We start from the raw sequence: 22,894 nt of genomic DNA, 5'->3' as shown, positions 1-22,894 counted from the left end.
ATACTAAATGGTATAATTTTAAAGGGGGTTCAGGAACAGAGAGACCTGGGGGTGCAAGTACAGAAATCTTTGAAGGTGGCAGAACAAGTTGAGAAGGCTGTTTTTTAAAAAAAAGCATATGGGATCTTGGGCTTTATTAATAGAGGCATAGACTATAAAAGCAAGGAAGTTATGGTAATCCTTTATAAAACACTGTTTAGGCCTCAGCTGGAGTATTGTGTTCAATTCTGGGCATCACACTTTAGGAAGGTTGTTAAGGCCTTAGAGAGGGTGCAGAAGAGATTTACTAGAATGGTACCAGGGATGAGGGACTTAAGTTATATAGAGAGACTGGAGAAGCTGGGGTTGATACTGTCTGGCACTGTCTGAAAAGGTAGTGGAAGCAGATTCAATAATAACTTTCAAAAGGGAATTGGAGAAATACTTGAAGTGAAAAAATTTACAGGGCTATGGGGAAACAGCAGGGGAATGGGACTTTCTGGATAGTTCTTTCAAAGAGCCGGCACAGGCATGAAAGGCCGAATGGCCTCCTCCTATGCTGTACCTACCATGATACTATACTGAAGGTGATGTCCGAGATGCTAGAGATTACGCTTATAGATTTATTACAGGAAATGATACTCGCAAACAAGACACACAATGAGGCGAAGGCTGTGGGAGATCTCATGTTACAGTGGCCGAGCTCAGTAGCGGGTTGATCAGCTCTAGTCTTCCTAACTTCGCATCACAGGGTCTCATTTTTATCCCTCAGCTCCACCATTACCTCATATCTTGCATTCCGTGAACTTAATCCCCAGGTTACGTTAACTTATATCAGTTTAGCATTCCAACGACTTTCAGCCTTGCTGTATCAGTGGGTGGAAGCTCCAGGGCCTCCACTTATTTACACTTATGTTGGCTTTAAGTCAGTAATGCAGATTAGCTCATTTACAAGGATGTTGAAGCTACACAAAGAACAGGCAATTATCTTTACGGCTCTAGCTGTACCAGCCACAGTATATTGGAAAGAGCACACCGCCTTGAAGAGCTAGCCTTTTTGGACATATCTCTACAGCCACTGTTTTTATTACAAAATGGAGTCTTTACCATAAAATGGATTCTTTAACACAATCTTTCCTGCTAACATTCCTAAAAATTCCCTACTGTCCTCAATTAACCTCTACACTGAGCAATTCTTCTTCCTTGGTGACTTCAATCTACACCTGAAGTCACATTGGCTGTCTCACTCCCAACCTTTCTATCTTCCTGTCTTCACACATGAGCTCTCCCGCACTTGACCTCTCCATGCCTAAGGTCGGGATCACTAATGAGGCTATTTTCCCACCTCCCTCCCAATCCACATCTCTTTGCTCCCATCCAACCACTGTACTCTAACGCTCCACCCCTGGAAAAACATTCCCTCAACTCCCTCATCAGCACTCTCCAACTCCCAGTTCCTCATCCTCTGATCTATCAGCCTCAAAGACATCAGCAGAGGGGCTGGCCTCAACAATGGTCCTGCCTCCCCTCAGATGTTCTTGGGCCTACCAGATCTCAAACAGTTTCCCACCTTTGCTGCTTCCATCTGGTGCAGCCACCATCTTCATGACCTCAAATCTGAGGGCTGCAGGCTCCGTACACATGGCTCACAACCACCTTGACTGTCCACTGCCTGATCTGTCTTTATCATCCCAAGTGGAATCGCCTGGACATCAACAATCCCAAACTTCTCTCTCCACTGTTAACTGACTTCTTTGATCGCCATTATCATCTCCCTGCATCCTCATCTTGAACACCTATTGCAAGAAGATAATTGACCTTTCCAGCTCTTAGAAAGGCTGTCTGCTTGGCTACCAACACTTTCTCTGGACCCACCATTCCTATGTCACTACCATTTCCAGCTCCCTCCTCACCCTAGGGTACTCTGCAATTTATCCCCCTTCTAATCACCAGTTCTCACTAGACTCACTTCCTCTGAGACTCACATCCTGTTCCCTTGATCCCCGCCCAACCCAGCTCCTCACGACTCAAGTACCACTCCTTGGCCCAAAGGTGGCCAGCATTGTCAGTGTTCCTTTCCTCAGACTCATTTCCCTTCCCCTTTTCAAGAACACAAGAGCACGAGAAATAGGAGCAGGAGGCCATATGGCCTCTTGAGCCAGCTCCGCCATTCAACAAGATCATGGCTGATGATCTACCTCACTTTCCCACCCTATCCCCATATCTCTTGATTCCCTTAGTGTCCAAATATCCATCAATCTCAGTCAAAATTGCTATCACCATTCCCTGCTAAAAATCCCTCCCCTTGACCCTCTGGCAACTTGGACGACACCTCATCATCGTCACCCAACATTGTCTGACTCTCCTACTATTCGAATTTCTCCAGTTTAGTTGTCATCCAAAACACAGAAACCACACCAATCAAAGTCACCAGTCACATTCTTACTGGTGCCCAACTCCAAATTATGTCCCTCCCACTTGGATTATACTGCCACACTGACCTAGGCCCAGGAATTTCTGGACCCAAATCTCCAACAAATTCATCTTACATACTATCTTGCTGTGTCTTCTCAATTTTCAAAATGGTAAGTGATCAAAACAAAATTCATGCATTAGGGAATATATATATTTCATTTTTCACATAATGGACAGAGTTGTGGATTTCAATCCTCAAAGCACTAGGATACCCGTTAATAAAAATTTAATTTGACTTAGTCAGATGCTGTAAATCAGTGACCCTGATGCAATGTCCTACAAGGCATGAACACACCTATTGTTATAAAATAGTTAATCCTCCAACTCACTCTGAGTAATGCCGTGAGAGGTCTACGAGTAAGGTACTAAACAGTACAGGAAAAATAACTCCTGAACACTACGTCAAAGCTAAACTATGATAGTCGGCCAGATGTAGTTGAATCATTTAAGGAATAGGTGCTGTGATGGGTTAATTGTGGACTCTTTCTAAATGGTTAGCTGAATTGAGGTGATCTGAATAGCTACCTTCATCTGTATTGATCTTGTTAACAGATAATCGAGCTTCAATGTTATCTTCCTCATCATTTGACTGAAGCTTAATCTTCATCCAAAACTCCTTTTAATGAACTTTACATTTGCTTCTTACCGAGTGAGCCTTGAGTCTTCCTATATGGGTTCTTCAAACTTTTTGGCCTAGAAATTTGGTCACGCAGCACCTGTTTTTGGGCACTAAACAGCTTCCTAAGCCTCTAAGTGGCTCATTTTCAAACCAGAAGTGCATCCCCTGCTGTGTTGGTAAAGTCAAAAAATCAGGGGGCAGTGCCCATGTCTGAAACAGGCATAAGCCCTTTGTATATGCAAATAAGGGGCCTGATGCCTGTTTGAGACCCCCTCTGTAAGATTGGTTTGCCACGAGGCGCCAGCTGCAGTCAGGAAAACCAGGTTTACGTACGGCCTAACAGGTTGGGTCAGAAACTCAGCTCAGGGTCGAATAGGAGTGGTTCAGCCTGATACTGAAGCTGTATAGGGGGATGGAGTTGATGGCAAGAGTATTTCCTAATGTTTAGCTGGAGGAAATTGTGGCTCATTTAAGGCTGGAGGTCAGACCAGCAGTCTGACAGCACAGAGGCATTGGAAGTGGTGGAGAGAAATGGTAAAGAGATTGAACTGAATGCCATCAGCATACATGTGAAAGTAGACCCCCATATCTACAGCTAATGTTGCCAAGGTACAACATGCAGATCAGGAAGAGGAGGGAGCCAAGGATGGATTTTTGGGGATTGCTGAGGTGACAGGTAGGGGTGGGAAGAGAAGCTATTGCTAAAGATGCTCTGACTACGATCGTATACGTTAGAGTGGAACCAAGTGAATGCAATCCCATCAAGCTGGACAACAGAGGAAAGGCGATGGAGGATGATGGTGTGGTCAACCATGTTAAAGGCTGCAGAGAGGTTGTGGAGGACAAGGAAGGGTAATGCACCATAGTCATAGCCATAGAGAATGTTTTTCATAACTTTGCTTAGGGCCGCGAAGATGCTATGGGAGGGGTGGAAACGAAATTGGAGGGATTCAAGCAGGAAACTGCAGGAAAGCTGATTATGGATCTAGGAGCCCTCGTAAAATTGAAGTCAATGGGAATCAGGGAAATCTCTCCAGCGGCTGGAGGCATACCTAGCACAAAGGAAGATGGTAATGGTTGTTGGAGGCCAATCATCTCAGTCCCAGGACATTGCTGCAGGAGTTCCTCAGGGCAGTGTCCTAGGCCCAACTATCTTCAGCTGCTTCATCAATGACTTTCCCCTCCATCATGAGGTCAGAAATGGGGATGTCCGCCGATGATTGCACAGTGTTCAGTTCCATTCGCAACCCCTCAGATAATGAAGCAGCCCATGCCCGCATGCAGCAAGACCTGGACAACAACCAGGCTTGAGCTGATAAGTGGCAAGTAACATTCGTGCCAGACAAGTGGCAGGCAATGACCATCTCCAACAAGAGAGTCTAACCACCTCCCCTTGACATTCAATGGTATTACTATCGCCGAATCCCCCACCATCAACTTCCTGGGGGTCACCACTGACCAGAAACTTAATTGGACCAGCTATATAAATATTGTGGCTACAAGAGCAGGTCAGAGGCTGGGTATTCTGCGGCGAGTGTCTCACCTCCTGACTCCCCAAAGCCTTTCCACCATCTACAAGGCACAGGTCCGGAGTGTGATGGAATACTCTCCACTAGCCTGGATGAGTGCAGCTCCAACAATACTCAAGAAGCTCGACACCATCCAGGACAAAGCAGCCTGCTTGATTGGCACCCCATCCACCACCCTAAACATTCACTCCCTTCACCACTGGCGCACCGTGGCTGCAGTGTGTACCATCTACAAGATGCACTGCAGCAACTTGCCAAGGTTTCTTCGACAGCACCTCCCAAACCCACGACCTCTACATCTAGAAGGACAAGGGCAGCAGGCACATGGGAACAACATCACCTGCATGTTCCCCTCCAAGTCACACACCATCCCGACTTGGAAATATATTGCCGTTCCTTCATCATCGCTGGGTCAAAATCCTGGAACCCTCTACCTAACAGCACTGTGGGAGAACCTTCACCACACGGACTGCAGCGGTTCAAGAAGGCGGCTCACCGCCACCTTCCCAAGGGCAATTAGGGATGGGCAATAAATGTTGGCCTTGCCAGCGACGCCCACATCCCATGAACGAATAAAAAAAAAGATAACAACACATTCAAGGACTTTTGAGGGGTCAAGAGGTTAGAAATGGGGCATATGGAGGATTCACTTACAAATAATTACTTTGAAGTGCGGTTATTGTTCTGTGGGGAAATGTAGTAGCCATTTTGTTCAGAGCCATAAAAGACGAGTTAATCTGTTTCTTGACAGTATTGATTAAGGGAGGCAGATTAACTTGGACACCAGGAGAACTCTCTGATCTCCTTTGAATAATGCTATGAGGTCATTTGGCCCATCGTGCCTGTGCTGGCTCTTTGGTAGAGCTATCCAATTAGTCCCACTCCCCTGCTCTTTCCCCACAGTCCTAAAAGATTTTTCCCTACGAGTATTTATCCAATTCCCTTTTGAAAGTTATTATTGAATCTGCTTCCACTATCCTTTCAGGTAGCACATTTCAGATCCAAAACCGCAACCTCTACCACCTGGAAGACAAGGGCAGCAGGCGCTTGGGAACACCACCACATGCACGTTCCCCTCCAAGTCACATACCATCCTGACTTGGAAATATATTGCCGTTCCTTCATTGTCGCTGGGTCAAATTCCTGGAACTCCCTACTTAACAGCACTGTGGGAGTACTTTCACCACATGACTGCAGCGGTTCAAGAAGGCTGCTCACCACCACCTTCTCAAGGGTAATTAGGAATGGGCAATAAATGCTGGCCTTGCCAGCGACGCCCACATCCGATGAATGAATAAAAATAGTTTTTTCTATCAAAACTGTTCATGATTTTGAACACCTCTATCAAATCTCCTCTGAACCTTCTCCGCTCTAAAGAGAACAACCCCGGCTTCTTCAGGCTCTCCACATAACTGAAGTCCCTCATCCCTGGTACCATTCTAGTAACTCTCTGCTGCATCCTCTCTAAGCCCTTGACATCCTTCCTAAAGTGTGGTGCCCAGAATTGAACACAATACTCCAGCTAAGGACTATCCAATGTTTTATAAAGGTTGAGCATAACTTCCTTGCTTTTGTAGTCTATGCCTCTATTAATAAAGCCCAGGATCCCATATGCTTTTTTAACAGCCTTCTCAACTTGTCCTGCCATGTTCAAAGATTTGTGTATGTGCACCCCCAGGTCTCTCTGTTCCTGCACCCCCTTTAAAATTGTACCATTTAGTTTATATTGCCTCTCCTCATTCTTCCTACCAAAATGTATCACTTCACACTTCTCTGCGTTAAATTGCATCTGCCATGTGTCTACCCATTTCACCAGTCTGTCTGTGTCCTTCTGAAGTCTGTCACTATGCTCCACATTGTTTACTACATTTCTGAGTTTCATGATATTTGCATACTTCGAAATTCTACCCTGTATACCCAAGTCTAAAAAGAGCAGTGGTCCTAATACCGACCCCTGGGGAACGCCACTGTATACTTCCCTCCAGCCTGAAAAACAACTGTTCTCCACACTCTCTGTTTTTTGTCTCATAGCCAATTTTGCTTACAAGTTTATTACGTGGTACTTATCAAATGCCTTTCGAAAGCCCGTATACACAACATCCTCATCAACTACCCTCATCAACCCTCCCCGCTACTTCATCAAAGAACTCAGTCGTGTTACAACAACAACTAGCATTTATATAGCATCTTTAACTTGGTAAAACGTCCCAAGGCGCTTCACAGGACGGTTGTGAATCTTTGGAATTCTCTACCCTGAGGAATGTGAATGCTCAGTTGAGTATATTCAAGACTGAGATCGATGGATATTTGGACACTAAGGGAATCAAGCGATATGGGGATAGGGCGGGAAAGTGGAGATGAGGTAGAAGATTAGCCATGATTTATTGAATTGTGGTGCATGCTCAATGGGCATATGGCCTACTACTTTCCTATTTCTTATGTTCTTATAGGAGCATTGTCAAATAAATTTTAAAACACAGATCCATGTATGGAGATATTAGGACAGGTGACCAAAAGCTTAGTCAAAGAGGTAGATTTTAAGGAAGTGTCTTAAAGAACAAGAGTGAGGTAGAGAGGCGGAGAGCTTTGGGGAGGGAATTCCAGAGCTTAGGGCCTAGGCAGCTGAAGGCACGGCCGCCAATGATGGAGCGATTAAAATTGGGGATGTGCAAGAGGCAAGATTTGGAGGAGCGCAGAGATCTTGTAGGGCTGGAGGAGGTTCGAGAGATAGAGAGGAGGGAGGCCATGGAAGGATTTGAAAACAAGGATGAGAATTTTAAAATCGAGGCGTTCCCAGACCGGGAGCCTCGGTAGGTCAGCGAGCACAGAGGTGATGGGTGAACAGGACTTGGTGCAATTTAGGATACGGGCAGCAGAGTTTTGAATGAGCTCAAGTTTATGGAGGGTGGAAGGTGAGAGGCTGGCCAGGAGAGCATGGGAACAGTCAAGTCTAGAGGTAACAAAGGCACGGATGAGGATTTTAGCTGAGGTAGGGGTGGAGTTGGGCGATGTTTTGGAGGTGGAAATAGACGGCCTTGGTGATGGAGCGGATATGTGGTCGGAAGCTCATCTCCGTCAAGTAGGAAGCCAAGGTTGCGAACGGCCTATTCGGTCTTCCCAATATTTAGTTGGAGGAAATTTTTACTCATCCAGTACTGGATGTTGGACAAGCAGTGTGATGAATCAGCGACAGTCAAGGGGTCAAGGGTGGTGGTGATGAGTTAGAGGTAGGTGTCGTCAGTGTACATGTGGAACCTGATGTGTTTTCGGATGATGTCGCCGAGAAGCAGCATATAGATGAGAAATAGGAGGGGGCCAAGGATAGATCCTGAGGGACTCCAGAGATAATGTTGTGGGAGTGGGAAGAGAAGCCATTGCAGGTGATTCTCTGGCTACGAAAATTAGATTTTCCTTTAACAAATCCGTGCTGACTTTCATTTATTAGCCCATACTTTTCCAAGTGTCTCTAAAAATTTCCCCCCCCCACTGACCTTAGGCTTACTGGCCTGTAATTGCCGGGTTTATCCCTCGCCCCCCTTTTTGAACAGGGTTGTAACATTTGCAATCCTCTGGTCCTCTGGCACCGCCCCTATCTAAGGAGGATTGGGAGATTGTGGCCAGAGCCTCCACAATTTTTACCCTACTTCCCTCACTAACCAAGGATGCATCCCATCAGGACCGGGTGACTTTTCCACTTTGATTACAACCTTTTAAGTACCTCCTCTTTATCTATTTTTATCTTATCCAATATTGCTACTACCTTCTCCTTTACTGCCACATTGACAGCATCTTCTTCTCTAGTGAAGACGGATGCGAAGTATTCATTTGGTACTTTAACTATACCCTCTGCCTCCATAAGAAGATCTCCTTTTTGGTCCTTAATCGGCCCCACCCTTCCTTTGACTACCCTTTTACTATTTATATGTTTATAAAAGACTTTTGGGTTCCCTTTGACGTTAGCTGCCAATCTACTCTCGTACTCTCTTTTTGTCCCTCTTATTACCTTTTTAAGATCTCTGTACTTCATTGAGTTTGCTTCTCTACTATAATATAAACCTTTCATTTGCCATAAAACTTTTTCTTTTTCATTTTAATCTCTATATCTTTAGTCATCCAGGGCACTTTAGCTTTGGATGCACTTCCTTTCCTCTCATGGGAACGTGCTACTCTGTACCCGAACCAACTCTTCCTTGAAGACCACCCACTGTTTTGCCCACCAGTTTTTGATTCCAATCCACCAGGGCAAGATCCCTTTTTAATTCACTGAAATTAGCCCTCCTCCAGTTAAGTATTTTTACGTATGATTGTTCTTTGTCCTTCTCCATAACTATTCTAAAACCTTATGATTATTGATCCCCAAATGCTCCCACTCTGAAACATGTTCCACTTGCCCCACTTCATTCCCCAGCACTGCTTCTTTCCTTGTTGGGCTGGAAACACACTGATCAAGAACGTCCTCTTGTAAACATTTCAGGAATTCCGCCCCCTCTTTTCACTGCATCAGTAGTGAGAAGTGGTGGAAAATAGAGGGAATGTGAGGGAAAAATTGAGACTGTGAGGTTAAAACAGGGAATGTGAGGGTAAAAGGATTTGGAACAGTGGGCGAATCTCTCTTCGTAGAGAAAAAAAAGTTCAGCAGTGTCCTGGAATTGGATTACCCAGATTTGATGCTCCAAACCGTGGTTTCTTATATTGCAAACATTCTATGATGTATTATTAACTTACATAGTGCTATCTGAAAGACTTCTGTCTTGCCCCACCCCAAAAAACTTATGTATTGCACACTGAGCATGAAACAAAAATAATATTGTAAAGCATGCAGCCATTTTTATTGTTTAAAAAATGTTTTTGTATTTCAGTTGTGGATGCCAAAAGTACGCAAAATTTCTGAAGTTCTGGAAAAGTCCCAGAGCAGTTACTGGCCAGCTCTGAAATCCCTTTATGATGACATCAGAGCAGGTACTAACAATGTAACAAGATTTTGATTCTTTTGGGGGAATTTTAAGCCCCCAGGAAGGGTGGGGGGGGGACGGGACGGCGGTTAAAAATTCAAAAATGGGAAATCGGACCCCGACCTGCCTTCAACGTACCCAATTCTGGTTTTAACGGAGGTGGGCTGGGGGTGGGCGACTAACATAGGAACAGGAGTAGGCCATTAAGCCCCTCGAGTCTGTTCCGCCATTCAATGAGATCATGGCTGATCTGTGACCTAGCTCCATATACCTGCCTTAGCACCGTATCCCTTAATACCTTTAGTTAACAAAAATCTTATCAATCCAAGATTTAAAATTAACAATTGAGCTAGCATCAACTGCCGTTTGCAGAAGAGAGTTCCAAATTTTTACTACCATTTGCGTGTAGAAGTGTTTCCTAACTTCACTCCTGAAAGTCCTGGCTCAAATTTTTAGGCTATGCCCCCAAGTCCTAGACTCCCGAACCAGTGGAAATAGTTTCTCTCTATCTACCCTATCAGTTCCCCTTAATATCTTGAAAACTTCGATCAAATCACCCCTTAATCTTCTAAATTTTAGGGAATACAACTCTAGTTTGTGTAATCTCACCTCATAATTTAACCCTTGGAGTCCAGGTGTCATCATAGTAAATCTACGCTGCACTTCCTCCAAGACCAATATATCCTTCCTAAGATTCAGTGCCCAGAACTGAACACAGTACTCCAGTTGTGGTCTAACCAGGGCTTTGTATGACTGTAACATAAATTCTACCTCCTTGTATTCTAGTCCTCTAGATATAAAGGCCAGCATTCCATTAGCCTTTTTGATTATTTTCTGTTCCTGTACATGACATTTTCATGATCTATGTACATGGACCTGTAAGTCTCTTTGGACCTCCACTGTTTTGAGCTTTTTACCATTTAGAAAGTACTCTGATCTATTCTTTTTAGGTCCAAAGTGGATGACCTCACACTTGCATACATTGTAATCCATTTGCCACAGTTTTGCCCATTCACTTAATCTATTAATGTCTCTCTGTAATTTTATGCTTCCATCTGCACTGCTTACAGTGCTGCCTTTCTTTGTGTCATTGGCAAACTTGGATATGTGGCTCTCTAGCCCGTCATCTAAGTTGTTAATAAATACAGTGAATAGTTGAGGCCCCAACACAGATCCCTGTGGGACACCACTAGTCACATCCTGCCAATTTGAGTACCTGCCCATTGCCCATACTCTCTGCCTCCTGCTGCTTAGCCAATTTCCTCACTGGGTCAATAATTTGCCCTCAATTCCATGAGCTTCAACTTTAGCTAATAATCTCTTATGAGGGACTTTATCGAATGCCTTCTGGAAATCCATATGAACAATATCCATAGACACTACTTTAGTCACCTCTGCAAAAAATTCAATCAGGTTCGTCAGGCATGACGTATTCTTTACAAATCCATGCTGGCGCTCTCTGATCAGCTGAAAATTTTCAAGGTGTTCAGTCACTCTATCCTTAGTTATAGACTCGAGTAATTTCCGGACAACAGACGTTAGGCTAACTGGTCTATAATTCCCTGGTTTCTCTCTCTTATCTTTCTTAAATAGTGGAGTGACATGCAATTTTCCAATCTAAAGGACCGATTCCTGAATTGAGAGAACTTTGGAAGTTTATAGTAAGGGCTTATGCAATGTTCTCACCTGTTTCCTTTAAAACCCTGGGATAGAAACCATCTGGTCCTGGGGATTTGTCACTTTTTAATACCATTATTTTCTTCATTACTGTTAATTTGCTTACGTTAATTATGGTGAGTCCCCGTCTCTGATTCAAACTTAGTTTCCTTGGGGTGTCTGGCATGCTATCCTTTTCCTCTACCGTAAATACTGATGCAAAGTAATTATTTAACATGCCCGCCATTTCCTTACTTTCATTTACAATATCACCATTATCAGTTTTTAAGGGGCCCACGTTGCTCTTGACCACCCTCTTTTTCCCAATATAATTGTAAACATTTTTTGTATTGATTTTGATATCCCTTGCATGTTTATTTTTATACTCCCTTTTTGCAGCTCTTACTATCTGTTTTGTCACCCTTTGCTGTTCTTTGTATCTCTCTCAATTGCCAGAATCTGTGCTATTTTTTGCATTTTTGAATGCTTTTTTTTTTAGTTTTATGTTGTCCCTTACCTCATTTGTCATCCACCTGCTCTCCAGAGGCGGGCCCATCATTTACATATTTTAATGAGGCTGCGTGCCTCAAATTTTAGAACAGTTTTAAATTTAATAGCTGTGGGCCCGGTTTTCCAGAGCTCGGGAAACCCAGCAGCTGAAGCGAGGCGAGAACTACTGGATCCAGCAGATAAGTGCCTTTCCAGCACTGTTTGTGGGCCAGGAAGAGCAGGAGTGTTCCCTTCAGCCCCAAGCTAACCTGCTTCCCTCCCCCGATCGGACTCTTCGCGACCCGATCTCCCCCCGCCACCTGGCCCCACCCTACACCCGATCTCCCCGCAGCCCGCAATGTCCTCTCCGGCCCCTCCTCCAATCTCTTCCTGGCCTGGGATGTCCTCTCCGCCACCCCTCGATCTACTCCTGGCTTGCGATGTCCTCTCTGGTCTGCTGCACCCATCCACCCCGATCTACCCCTGGCCCGCAACCTCCTCTCCATCCCCCTGATCTCCTCTTGGCCCACGATGCCTCCCTCCCTCCTCTGTTCCCTGGCTGCAGCTTGGTGCGACAGTCCTTCCTGCCCGACCACCAGCCAGTGTCTCAATCTGGCTGGCTGCCGGCTGGGAAATGGAGACAAAAACAAAAAATTTAAATTAGGTCCTGCCGTTGAATTCGACAGGACCTCCGGGTTACCCTTATTTCCAGGTTTCCTGGCCGCTAAACCTCCCTCCCGCATCCCCTTAAATATTGGGGCCAGTAAGTCTGTGCTGCATGATAAATACATGCATTATGCTTTTCTTTTGTCTTGGAAAAACCAGATTGCGTGATCAGTTATGTACACTTGTGAGCCTTATTAGGTATAAATAGTAGATAACTACTTACCTTTCAATTCTGTTTCTGTTGTGTAAATGTAGGCCTGGAAGAGGCAAGCGATATTGTTTTGTACCTGATACCACTAAAGTCTTTAATAGATGAATTAGAGTCAACAGAATATACAGAGGTAAGCAGAATCTCCTCAGGGGAAAAAAAATCTCGGAACTATCAACATTCTCTCAGGGAACGTGTTGGGAGATGTCAATAATGGAAGTAATTGGGTCTCCAGAAACTAAAACTTCAATTAATCATAGTTTAATAACTACTGCAACAGATCTATAATGCAGTAAAGTTTCTTTGGCAATAATTAATGTTCTTTATTAGCCAGTGATGCTTCTCTAAGCATCATTGGTTTTTGATAACATAGAATCATAGCATCGTTGCAGCACATAAGGAAGCCATTCGGCCCCCATCGAGCCCGTGCCGGCTCTTTGTAAGCAATCCAATTAGTCCCATCCTGCTCTTTCCCTGTATCCTTGCAAATTTTTTCCCTTCAGATATTTATCCAATTCCTTTTTAAAAGCCATCACCCTTTCAGGCAATGCATTCCTGATTATAACTACTTGCTGCGTAAAAAAGTTTCTCCTCACGTCGCTTTTGGTTCTTTTGCCAATCACCTTAAATCTTTGTCCTCTGGTTCCTGCCAATGGGAACAGTTTCTCTTTATTTACTTTATCTAAACCCGTCATGGTTTTGAACACGTCTATCAAATCTCCTCTCAACCTTTTCTGCTCTAAGGAGAACAATCCCTGCTTCTCCCTCTATCTACGTAACTTAAGTCCCTCATCCCTGGAACCATGCTAGTAAATCTTTTCTGCACCCTGTCTAAGGCCTTCACATCCTTCCTAAAGTGCGGTGCCCAGAATTGGACACAATACTCCATTGTAGCTGAACCAGTGTTTTGCACTTGTACTCTATAAAGCCCAGGATTACGTATGCTTTTTGAACCGCTTTCTCAACCTGACCTGCCACCTTCAAAGATAACTGCCATATGCTGTCAGTAATATACTGATGAGTCCCTGTATTGCAGTATTCACTTCTGTCATAGCCATATTATTATGTTTTGAAATCTTCATATTTAAATTGCTCACTAATTCCATGTTTGATTTGTTGTGAAATATTGATTTTTCTGTGAAATACCGTGACCTCTTTTTTTATTCGTTCATGGGATGTGGGTGTCGCTGGTGAGGCCGGCATTTATTGCCCATCCCTAATTGCCCTTGAGAAGGTGGTGGTGAGCCGCCTTCTTGAACCGCTGCAGTCCGTGTGGTGAAGGTTCTCCCACAGTGCTGTTAGGGAGGGAGTTCCAGGATTTTGACCCAGCGACAATGAAGGAACAGCGATATATTTCCAAGTCGGGATGGTGTGTGACTTGGAGGGGAACATGCAGGTGGTGTTGTTCCCATGTACTTGCTGCTCTTGTCTTTCTAGATGGTAGAAGTCGTAGGTTTGGGAGGTGCTGTCGAAGAAGCTTTGGCGAGTTGCTGCAGTGCATCCTGTGGATGGTACACACTGCAGCCACTGTGCACCGGTGGTGAAGGGAGTGAATGTTTAGGGTGGTGGATGGGGTGCCAATCAAGCGGGCTGCTTTGTCCTGGATGGTGTCGAGCTTCTTGAGTGTTGTTGGAGCTGCACTCATCCAGGCAAGTGGAGAGTATTCCATCACACTCCTGACTTGTGCCTTGTAGATGGTGGAAAGGCTTTGGGGAGTCAGGAGGTGAGTCACTCGCCGCAGAATACCCAGCCTCTGACCTGCTCTTGTAGCCACAGTATTTATGTGGCTGGTCCAGTTAAGTTTCTGGTCAATGGTGACCCCCAGGATGTTGATGGTGGGGGATTCAGCGATGGTAATGTCGTTGAATGTCAAGGGGAGGTGGTTAGACTCTCTCTTGTTGAAGATGGTCATTGCCTGGCACTTGTCTGGCATGAATGTTATTTGCCACTTATGAGCCCAAGCCTGGATGTTATCCAGGTCTTGCTGCGTGCGGGCTCAGACTGCGTCATTATTTGAGGGGTTGCGAATGGAACTGAACACTGTGCAATCATAGCGAACATGCCCATTTCTGACCTTATGATGGAGAGAAGGTCATTGATGAAACAGCTGAAGATGGTTGGGCTTAGGATACTGCCTTGAGGAACTCCTGCAGCAATGTCCTGGGGCTGAGATGATTGGCCTCCAACCACCATTACCATCTTCCTTTGTGCTAGGTATGACTCCAACCACTGGAGAGTTTTACCCCTGATTCCCATTGACTTCAATTTTACTAGGGCTCCTTGGTGCCACACTCGGTCAAATGCTGCCTTGATGTCAAGGGCAGTCACTCTCACCTCACCTCTGGAATTCAGTTCTTTTGTCCATGTTTGGACCAAGGCTGTAATGAGGTCTGGAGCCGAGTGGTCCTGGCGGAACCCAAACTGAGCATCAGTGAGCAGCTTATTGGTGAGTAAGTGCCACTTGATAGCACTATCAACGACACCTTCCATCACTTTGCTGATAATTGGGAGTAGACTGATGGGGCGGTAATTGGCCGGATTGGATTTGTCCTGCTTTTTGTGGACAGGACATACCTGGGCAATTTTCCACATTGTCGGGTAGATGCCAGTGTTGTCGCTGTACTGGAACAGCTTGGCTAGAGGCGCAGCTAGTTCTGGAGCACAAGTCTTCAGCACTACAGCCGGGCTGTTGTCAGGGCCCATAGCCTTTGCTGTATCCAGTGCATTCAGCCGTTTCTTGATATCACGTGGAGTGAATCGAATTGGCTGAAGACTGGCTTCTGTGATGGTGGGGATATCGGGAGGAGGCCGAGATGAATCATCCACTCGGCACTTCTGGCTGAAGATGGTTGCAAACGCTTCAGCCTTGTCTTTTGCACTCACGTGCTGGACTCCGCCGTCATTGAGGATGGGGATGTTTGCAGAGCCTCCTCCTCCCGTTAGTTGTTTAATTGTCCACCACCATTCACGACTGGATGTGGCAGGATTGAAGAGCTTGGGCACCCTCCTCCTTTTGCCCCCATTATTGGCGCTGTGCCTTCAGCTACCTAGGCCTAGGCTCTGGAATTCCCTCACTAAACCTCTCTGTCTCTCTACCTCTCTCTCTTCCTTTTAAGATCCTCCTTAAAACCTACCTCTTTGATCAAGCTTATGGTCACCTGTCCTAACATCTCCTTGTGTGGCTTGGTGTTAAATTTTGTTTGATAACGCTCCTGTGAAATGCCTTGGGACATTTTACTATGTTAAAGGTGCTATATAAATGCAGATTGTTGTTGCAGTCATTGTGCCGATGGTAGATGTTTAGGCACATAAAAAGCTTTACAAGCCAATGTTAATTATTTTATATTATCTGAAAATTAGGCTTACCAGTGAGGTAATGATAGCTGTTGGCTCAAGAACATTTAGGAAGTGACAAATGTATTATTCACCAAGGCTGGCAAGTTCATTCACTTCCCTTAAAGTGCCAACTATCAAACTAAATGCTTCTTCATGTGTTCAGTGTTCAATATAAATAGGGAATGGCTTCATCACATGAGAGAAAATCATCAGGGATTTTCACTTGAAAAAAACTAAGGTACATCGATGTTAGGTGTTTGTCCTTTCACTCTTTTATATCATTGGCTCAATGTAAGGCAGATTATCTTTAAACTTTTTTTTGGATTCCTTCAGCTGAGGCCCATCCTCTAGCTTTCCAGGGACAAATAGAATACCATATTGTATTTCGTGGATATATTCACCAGGTAAAGCTGTTTGACCATCCTCTGTATCATAATAAGACTGCTATTTCTTCCTTTTGAGGAAAAAGAAAACTTAAGGTAAACTTCAGTCTTTATGAAACAGTTTTGCAAATTGAAGAGAGGGTTCTTTTTAACCTAGAATCACTGTTATTGAACATTACTGTCTTGTTAAGTGAGGTTGATAAGCACTTTCCTGCTGCGTTGTAAACTGGTATGAATCTGGAGGTTCTGAGACTTGTGTTAGTTTAATTCTGCTATGATATGCTCCTACTTGAGTGAACATAGAGGATTGTTGAATTGCTTATGATAGGTATAGTCTCCCTCATTGTCTGAAAGAAATTCAAGTTCTACATGTAAAGCACCCTCCCAGTTAATCATTCATTTTTTTTTCTTTTTGACCTGGCCTGGCTTAGAACTTTTCTATTCTGTATTGGAGCTCCTTGGAGTTACTTGGAGTTTCAATCTTGCTTTTTTGGCAAAGAAGGAAGGGCAGGGCCCAGAACAACAACAGCAACTTGCATTTATATAGCGCCTTTAAAGTATTCTACAGGCACATAAATAACAAAAGAACAATCAGGATAGGTATAGGGCCACTTAAGGATGCACAAGATAAACTCACAGGTAATGAAGGTACCAAGTGTAATGTATCCAAGTTTGCTAACAACACAAAGATAGGTGGGAAAGTAAGCTATGAGGAGGACACAAAAGGATATAGATAGGTTAAGTGAGTGGGCAAGAAGGTGGCAGATGGAGTATAAAGTGGGGAAATGTGAGGTTATTCACTTTGGTAGGAAGAATAGAAAAACAGAATATTTTTTAAATGGTGAGAAACTATTAAATGTTGGTGTTCAGAGAGAATTGGGTGTCCTCATACAAGAAACACAAAAAGTTAGCATGCAGGTACAGCAAGCAATTAGGAAAGCAAATGGAATGATGGCCTTTATTGCAAGGGGAATGGAGTACAAAAGTAAGGAAGTCTTACTACAATTGTACAGGGCTTTCGTGAGACCTCACCTGGAGTACTGTGTACAGTTTTGGTCTCCCTATCTAGGGAAGGATACATTTGCCTTAGAGGCAGTGCAGCGAAGATTCACTAGATTAATTCCTGGCTGAGAGGGTTGTCCTATGAGGTGAGGTTGAGTAGCATGGGCCTATACTCGCTGGAGTTTAGAAGAATGAGAGGTGATCTAATTGAAACATATAAGATTATGCGGGGGCTTGACAGGGTAGATGCTGAGAGGTTGTTTCCCATGGCTGGAGAGTCTAGAACTAGGGGGCATAGACTCAGGATAAGGGGTCAGCCATTTAAGACTGAGATGAGGAGGAATTTCTTCACTCAGAGGGTTCTGAATCGTTGGAATTCTCTACCCCAGAGAGCTGTGGATGCTGAGTCATTGAATATATTCAAGGCTGAGATAGACTGATTTCTGGACTCTAGGGGATTCAAGGGCAGGAAAGTGGAGTTGAGGTAGAAAATCAGCCATGATCTGATTGAATGGCGTAGCAGGCTCGAAGGGCCATGTGGCCTTCTCCTGTTCCTATTTCTTATGTTCTTATGAGAGCAAAAAAGATATAAAGACATTTAAGATAGAAAGGGGGGTTAATTGATAAATTAATCAAACTTAGAGAGCATAAAACCTTCTGGTCCGGATGGATTGCATCCGCACATATCAAAAGAAGTTAGGGAAGAGATAGCAAAGGCGCTATTACATGTATATATAAATTCATTAGAAAAGGGAATAGTGCCAGAAGACTGGTGGACAGCTAATTTTAATCCTATGTTTAAAAAGCAAGATAGAACACCTCCATGGAACTATCGCCCAGTTAGCTTAATATTGATGGTAGGAAAGGTAATGGAATCTTTACTCAAAGATGTAATAGATAAACATCTGGAAAACAAAAATATAATAAAGATTAGTCAGCACAGATTTCAGAAAGGAAAGTCATGCTTGACCAACCTTACTGAATTCTTTGAAGAAGTAACAGAAAGAGTAGACAAGGGTTATGTAGTGGATGTAATATATTTGGATTTTCAAAAGGCCTTTGATAACGTACCGCATTTTAGACTCATGACTAAGGTCAGGGCACATGGAGTCAGGGGACAGGTAACAAAATGGATAGCAAGCTGGCTATAAAACAGAAAACAGTGTCGGGGTTAAGGGTTGCTACTCAGATTGGAAAAGGTAGGAAGTGGTGTTCCACAGGGATTGGTGCCGGGACCACTGTTGTTCACAATTTACATTAACGATTTAGACTCGGGAATCGGAAGTACAATTTCAAAATTTACGGATGACACGCAATTGGGGGTGTAGTTAATAGAAAGGAAGAATGCATCAAAATGCAAAAAGACATTAATAAACTTGCTGAATGGGCGTGTAATTGGCAAATGAAATTCAATGTAGATAAGTGTGAGGTGGTGCATTTTGGTAGGAAGAACAAGGAGGCCACATATTGCTTGGATAATAAGTCTAAATGGGGTAGAGGAGCAAAGGAATTTCGGGGTACAGATACACAAATCATCAAAAGTAGTGACGCAGGTTAATAAGGGTGATGGGTGACCTGATAGAGGTCTTTAAAAAATGAAAGGGTTTAATAGGGTAGAGGTAGAGAAAATGTTTCCAGTTGTGGGGGAGTCCAAAACTAGGGGTCATCAGTATAAGATAGTCACTAATAAATCAAATAGGGAATTCAGGAGAAACTTCTTTACCCAAAGAGTCAAAAGAATGTGGAAAGCCCTACCACAAGGAGTAGTTGAGGCAAATAGCAAAGATGTATTTAAGGGGAAGCTAGATAAGTGCACAAGGGAGAAAGGAATAGAAGGGTATGCTGATAGGGGTAGATGAAGTAGGGAGGAAGGAGGCTCGTGTGGAGCATAAATGCTAGCATAGACCAGTTGGGCCAATTGGCCTGTTTCTGTGCTGTAGACTCAATGGGCTTCATTTTAGCACCCGCTATCGGGTGCGTTCCTGGTGGGGGAGCTCCGAAAATCGGGGAATCCCGGAGCGGGTTCGGAGCCCGGCTCCAACACGCCCACATCCGGGTTCCCCACAGATGCGCCGACGTGCGCGCGCAGCCCCCGCATGTGGGAATCCCGCAGGCAATTAAAGCCAGCGGGGTTCCACTTAACAGTATTTACCTTGGTATTTCAGGTCATTAACAGACCTGATTAAGTGAATATGTGAGGAGGAGTGGGATTTTATTGACAACTGGGACTGTTTCCCATACTGTGGGAAACACTCCCAGTTGAAATGGACGTGTTGCAGCTGTCAGCCCGTGGCAGCTGCAAAGGTCCATTTGACAGGTGGGGGGGTGGGGGGAGACCCTCACTCATTGCAGGAGGCCACTCTGTCACTTGGGATAAAGTTTGGCCTCCACCACCCTCCTCCTGACAAGAAAATTCACCAACTTGCACACTTACCCCGGGGTCCAGAGACATGTACCTACCTTGCGGACCCCCTCAGACGTATATCTTCCGGATGGGGGCCGCCGTAGCTGCAGTCATGACCTCCTCGGAGGGCGAACAGCATCACCAGCCTCGCCGGCCACGCCGTCCACCTCTGACACGTGGAGCTCCACAACAGAGTGCTGTGACACATCCACCTGCACAGCAGGACGGAGGGCAACCGCAGAGAGAGATGCGTCGCAGAGGGCACTACCCTTGCCACAGGGTCCACAGACCGAGGCTCAGCTTCCTGGACCTCTCTGAGCAGCAGTGCACACGGAGGCTCAGAGTCACTCGACATGTAGTCGTGGACATCTGCAGCCTTCTTCATGCCGAACTGCTCCCGTTTGTCCCGAGCACCATCTTCTTACCTGTCGCTGTCAAAGTCACCACAGCCCTCAACAATTTCTCCTCTGCATCCTTCCAGGGTGCCACCGGGGACATCGCCGACGTCTCTCAGTCGTCTGCACAAAAGAGCCCTGCAAATACACCTACACCCACTCAGCAGTGACACAATGGGTGGCATCAGTTGTGGGTCTTCAGAGTGATCCTCAGGAAAGGGCATTATTGCACAAACCAGACAAGATTCGCAAAGACATGACAGTAGTGGTGCCAATATAATATGTAATGTGAGTTGGTCAGAAATTAAATATAAGTAAAAACCATGACAAACCCTCAGACACCCTTGTGCACCCCCTTCATGCTCACGACACGTTTGCCTTACGCTGCCTACTGCACATATGTGATGCATGCCCTGTGGCTGCAGCACAGGTAGTGGCAGGTTGAGTGAGACTGACTGTGAAAGAGATGCATGAGCGGGTGAGTATGAGATAGAGCCATGAGATTGTATGAGGATTGGGTTGAGTGGTAGTGGCGGGATGAGTACTAGCGAGGTGAGTAAGTGCAGGTAAGATGAGGATGAGGTTTGAGTGGGTATGAGGGGTGATGTGACAGAGTAGTGTTGGCAGTGCAGAAGGAGATGTGGGGTGGGGGCGGTGATGTGGCAGATGGAGTGTAGGGGAATGAGTAAGTGTACTCACTTTGGTTGACCTACTGAGGTCATTGGAGCGCCTCCTGCATTGTATGCAGGTGGGCGATATGTTCGTGGTGCTGGTGACCTCCTCTGCCACCTCGAGCCAGGCCTTCCTGGTGGCAGAGGCAGGCCTCTTCCTCCCGCCCGCCGGGGGGAAGATCTCTGTCCTCCCCCTCCTCCTCACCCCATCTAATGATACCTGGAGTGAGGCATCGTTAAACTGGGAGCAGCCTTCCCCCTGGGCTGCTCCATGCTGTAATTTTTTGCTATTTGTTGCAGCATCAGTCAGTGGAGGACTGCCCCTTTAAATAGAGCTCCTCCAGCTGACAGAGCTTACTGCGCATGCGCAGCCCGCCCGATGCGCAGATCAGCAGTGGGGAACCCGGAACAACAGGTAAGTGGCTCCAATTACGCTGCGATCGCGCGGGGGGCAGACTAATTTTACCGGGCGCGTTACCCACGCGCCCAATAGCCCCCCCGCCATGAACCCGCAGCCCTGCTAACATCGAGCCCACTATGCCATGCCGTGCTGTAGACTGCTGGGGATTCTGCAGCGAGTGACTCACTTCCTGACTCCCCAAAGCCTTTCCACCATCTACAAGGCACAAGTCAGGAGTGTGATGGAATAATCTCCACTTGCATGGATGAGTGCAGCTCCAACAACACTCAAGAAGCTCGACACCATCCAGGACAAAGCAGCCTGCCTGATTGGTACCCCATCCACCACCCTAAACGTTCACTCCTTTCACCACCGGCGCACAGTGGCTGCAGTGTGTACCATTCACAGGATGCACTGCAGCAACTCGACAAGGCTTCTTCGACAGCACCTCCCAAGCGACCTCTACCACCTGGAAGGACAAGAGCAGCAGACACATGGGAGCAACACCACCTGCATGTTCCCCTCCAAGTCACACACTATCCCAACTTGGAAATATATCGCCGTTCCTTCATCGTCGCTGGGTCAAAATCCTGGAACTCCGTACCTAACAGCACATTGGGAGAACCTTCACCACACGGACTGCAGCGGTTCAAGAAGGCAGCTCACCACCGCCTTCTCAAGGGCAATTAGGGATGGGCAATAAATGCTGCCCTTGCCAGCGATGCCCACATCCCATGAACGAATAAAAAAAATGTAACTCGATGTAAAATGTCTCAAAGTGCTTCAAAACAAAATTTAACACTGAGTCACAAAGAGATGTTAGGACAGGTGACCAAAAGCTTGGTCAAAGACATAGATTATAAGGAGCGTCTTAAAGGAGGAGAGAGAGGTTGAGATGCGAAGAGGAAGGGAATTCCAGAACTTAGGGCCTAGGCAGCTGAAGGCACAGACGCTATGGTGGGGCAATAGAAATTGGGGATGCGCAAAAGGCCAGAAGGGGAGGAACACAGAGATCGCGATTGTTGTAGGGCTAAAGGAGATTACGGAGATAGGGAGGGGCAAGGACAGGGAGGGATTTGAACACAAGAATTTTAAACTCGAGGCATTGCTGGACCAGGAGTCAATGTAGGTCAGCGTGTACACTGGAATGTAAAATTGGGCAGTGTGTAAAATGGGTGCTGATCTGATTGTGTCAGTTTCCCGCTGGGCAGGTTGAGTTAAAATTACCCCCATCACATCTTTGCTGCACAGCCTCATCAATTTGAGGGGAGTCTACAACAGTGGGCCATAATTTTCTATAGCAGGACATCGAACGGCGTCTGCCATTCGTTAGACTTGCCCTTGCCTGTTTAGGTTTTTTAATTTTTTGCATGACAAGTTGCTGAAAGTGCGAGCTGATAACATTGCAGTGAGGGAAACAGGGCGGCTGGGACCTGAGTGAACAGGGCAAGCAACTGTGTATCTCCAATCAGATTGAAGGATTGTGAAATTAACAGCACAAGGATTGAAAAGGAAGTGTAAATTAGAGTGGGTGAATTCAATGTCAAATCAGGAACAGAAAGAGAAATAAAGAGAAGGAAAGAAAGATTGGATTAAGAGAGAGAAAAGAGGCAGAAAGAAAAAGTAAAAAAAATAATTTTAAAATTTTACATTTTTAAAATCTCCAACAATTAAAACCTGAAGGAATGAAACTCCAGACTTGTGATAGTTAATTTTCAGTACCAGAGAGG

The 22,894-nt window shown here is 45.3% G+C and overlaps 1 protein-coding gene across 1 annotated transcript in view; it reads left to right on the top strand.

The window, feature by feature from the left end:
* The window catches only part of LOC137341448 (dynein axonemal heavy chain 17-like), a 574,489-nt gene that overhangs the window by 35,170 nt on the left and 516,425 nt on the right, over window positions 1-22,894 (top strand). The window contains exons 4-5 of the mRNA XM_068004561.1: window positions 9,462-9,561; window positions 12,621-12,706. Of these exons, the coding sequence (XP_067860662.1) occupies window positions 9,462-9,561; window positions 12,621-12,706 (186 nt within the window). The remainder of the gene's footprint in view (window positions 1-9,461; window positions 9,562-12,620; window positions 12,707-22,894) is intronic.

Source organism: Heptranchias perlo, chromosome 23 (genome assembly GCF_035084215.1).
Source record: "Heptranchias perlo isolate sHepPer1 chromosome 23, sHepPer1.hap1, whole genome shotgun sequence".
Classification (NCBI taxonomy): domain Eukaryota; kingdom Metazoa; phylum Chordata; class Chondrichthyes; order Hexanchiformes; family Hexanchidae; genus Heptranchias; species Heptranchias perlo.
Note: the sequence above shows the minus strand (reverse complement) of the source record. Positions and strands in the feature narration are given on the sequence as shown.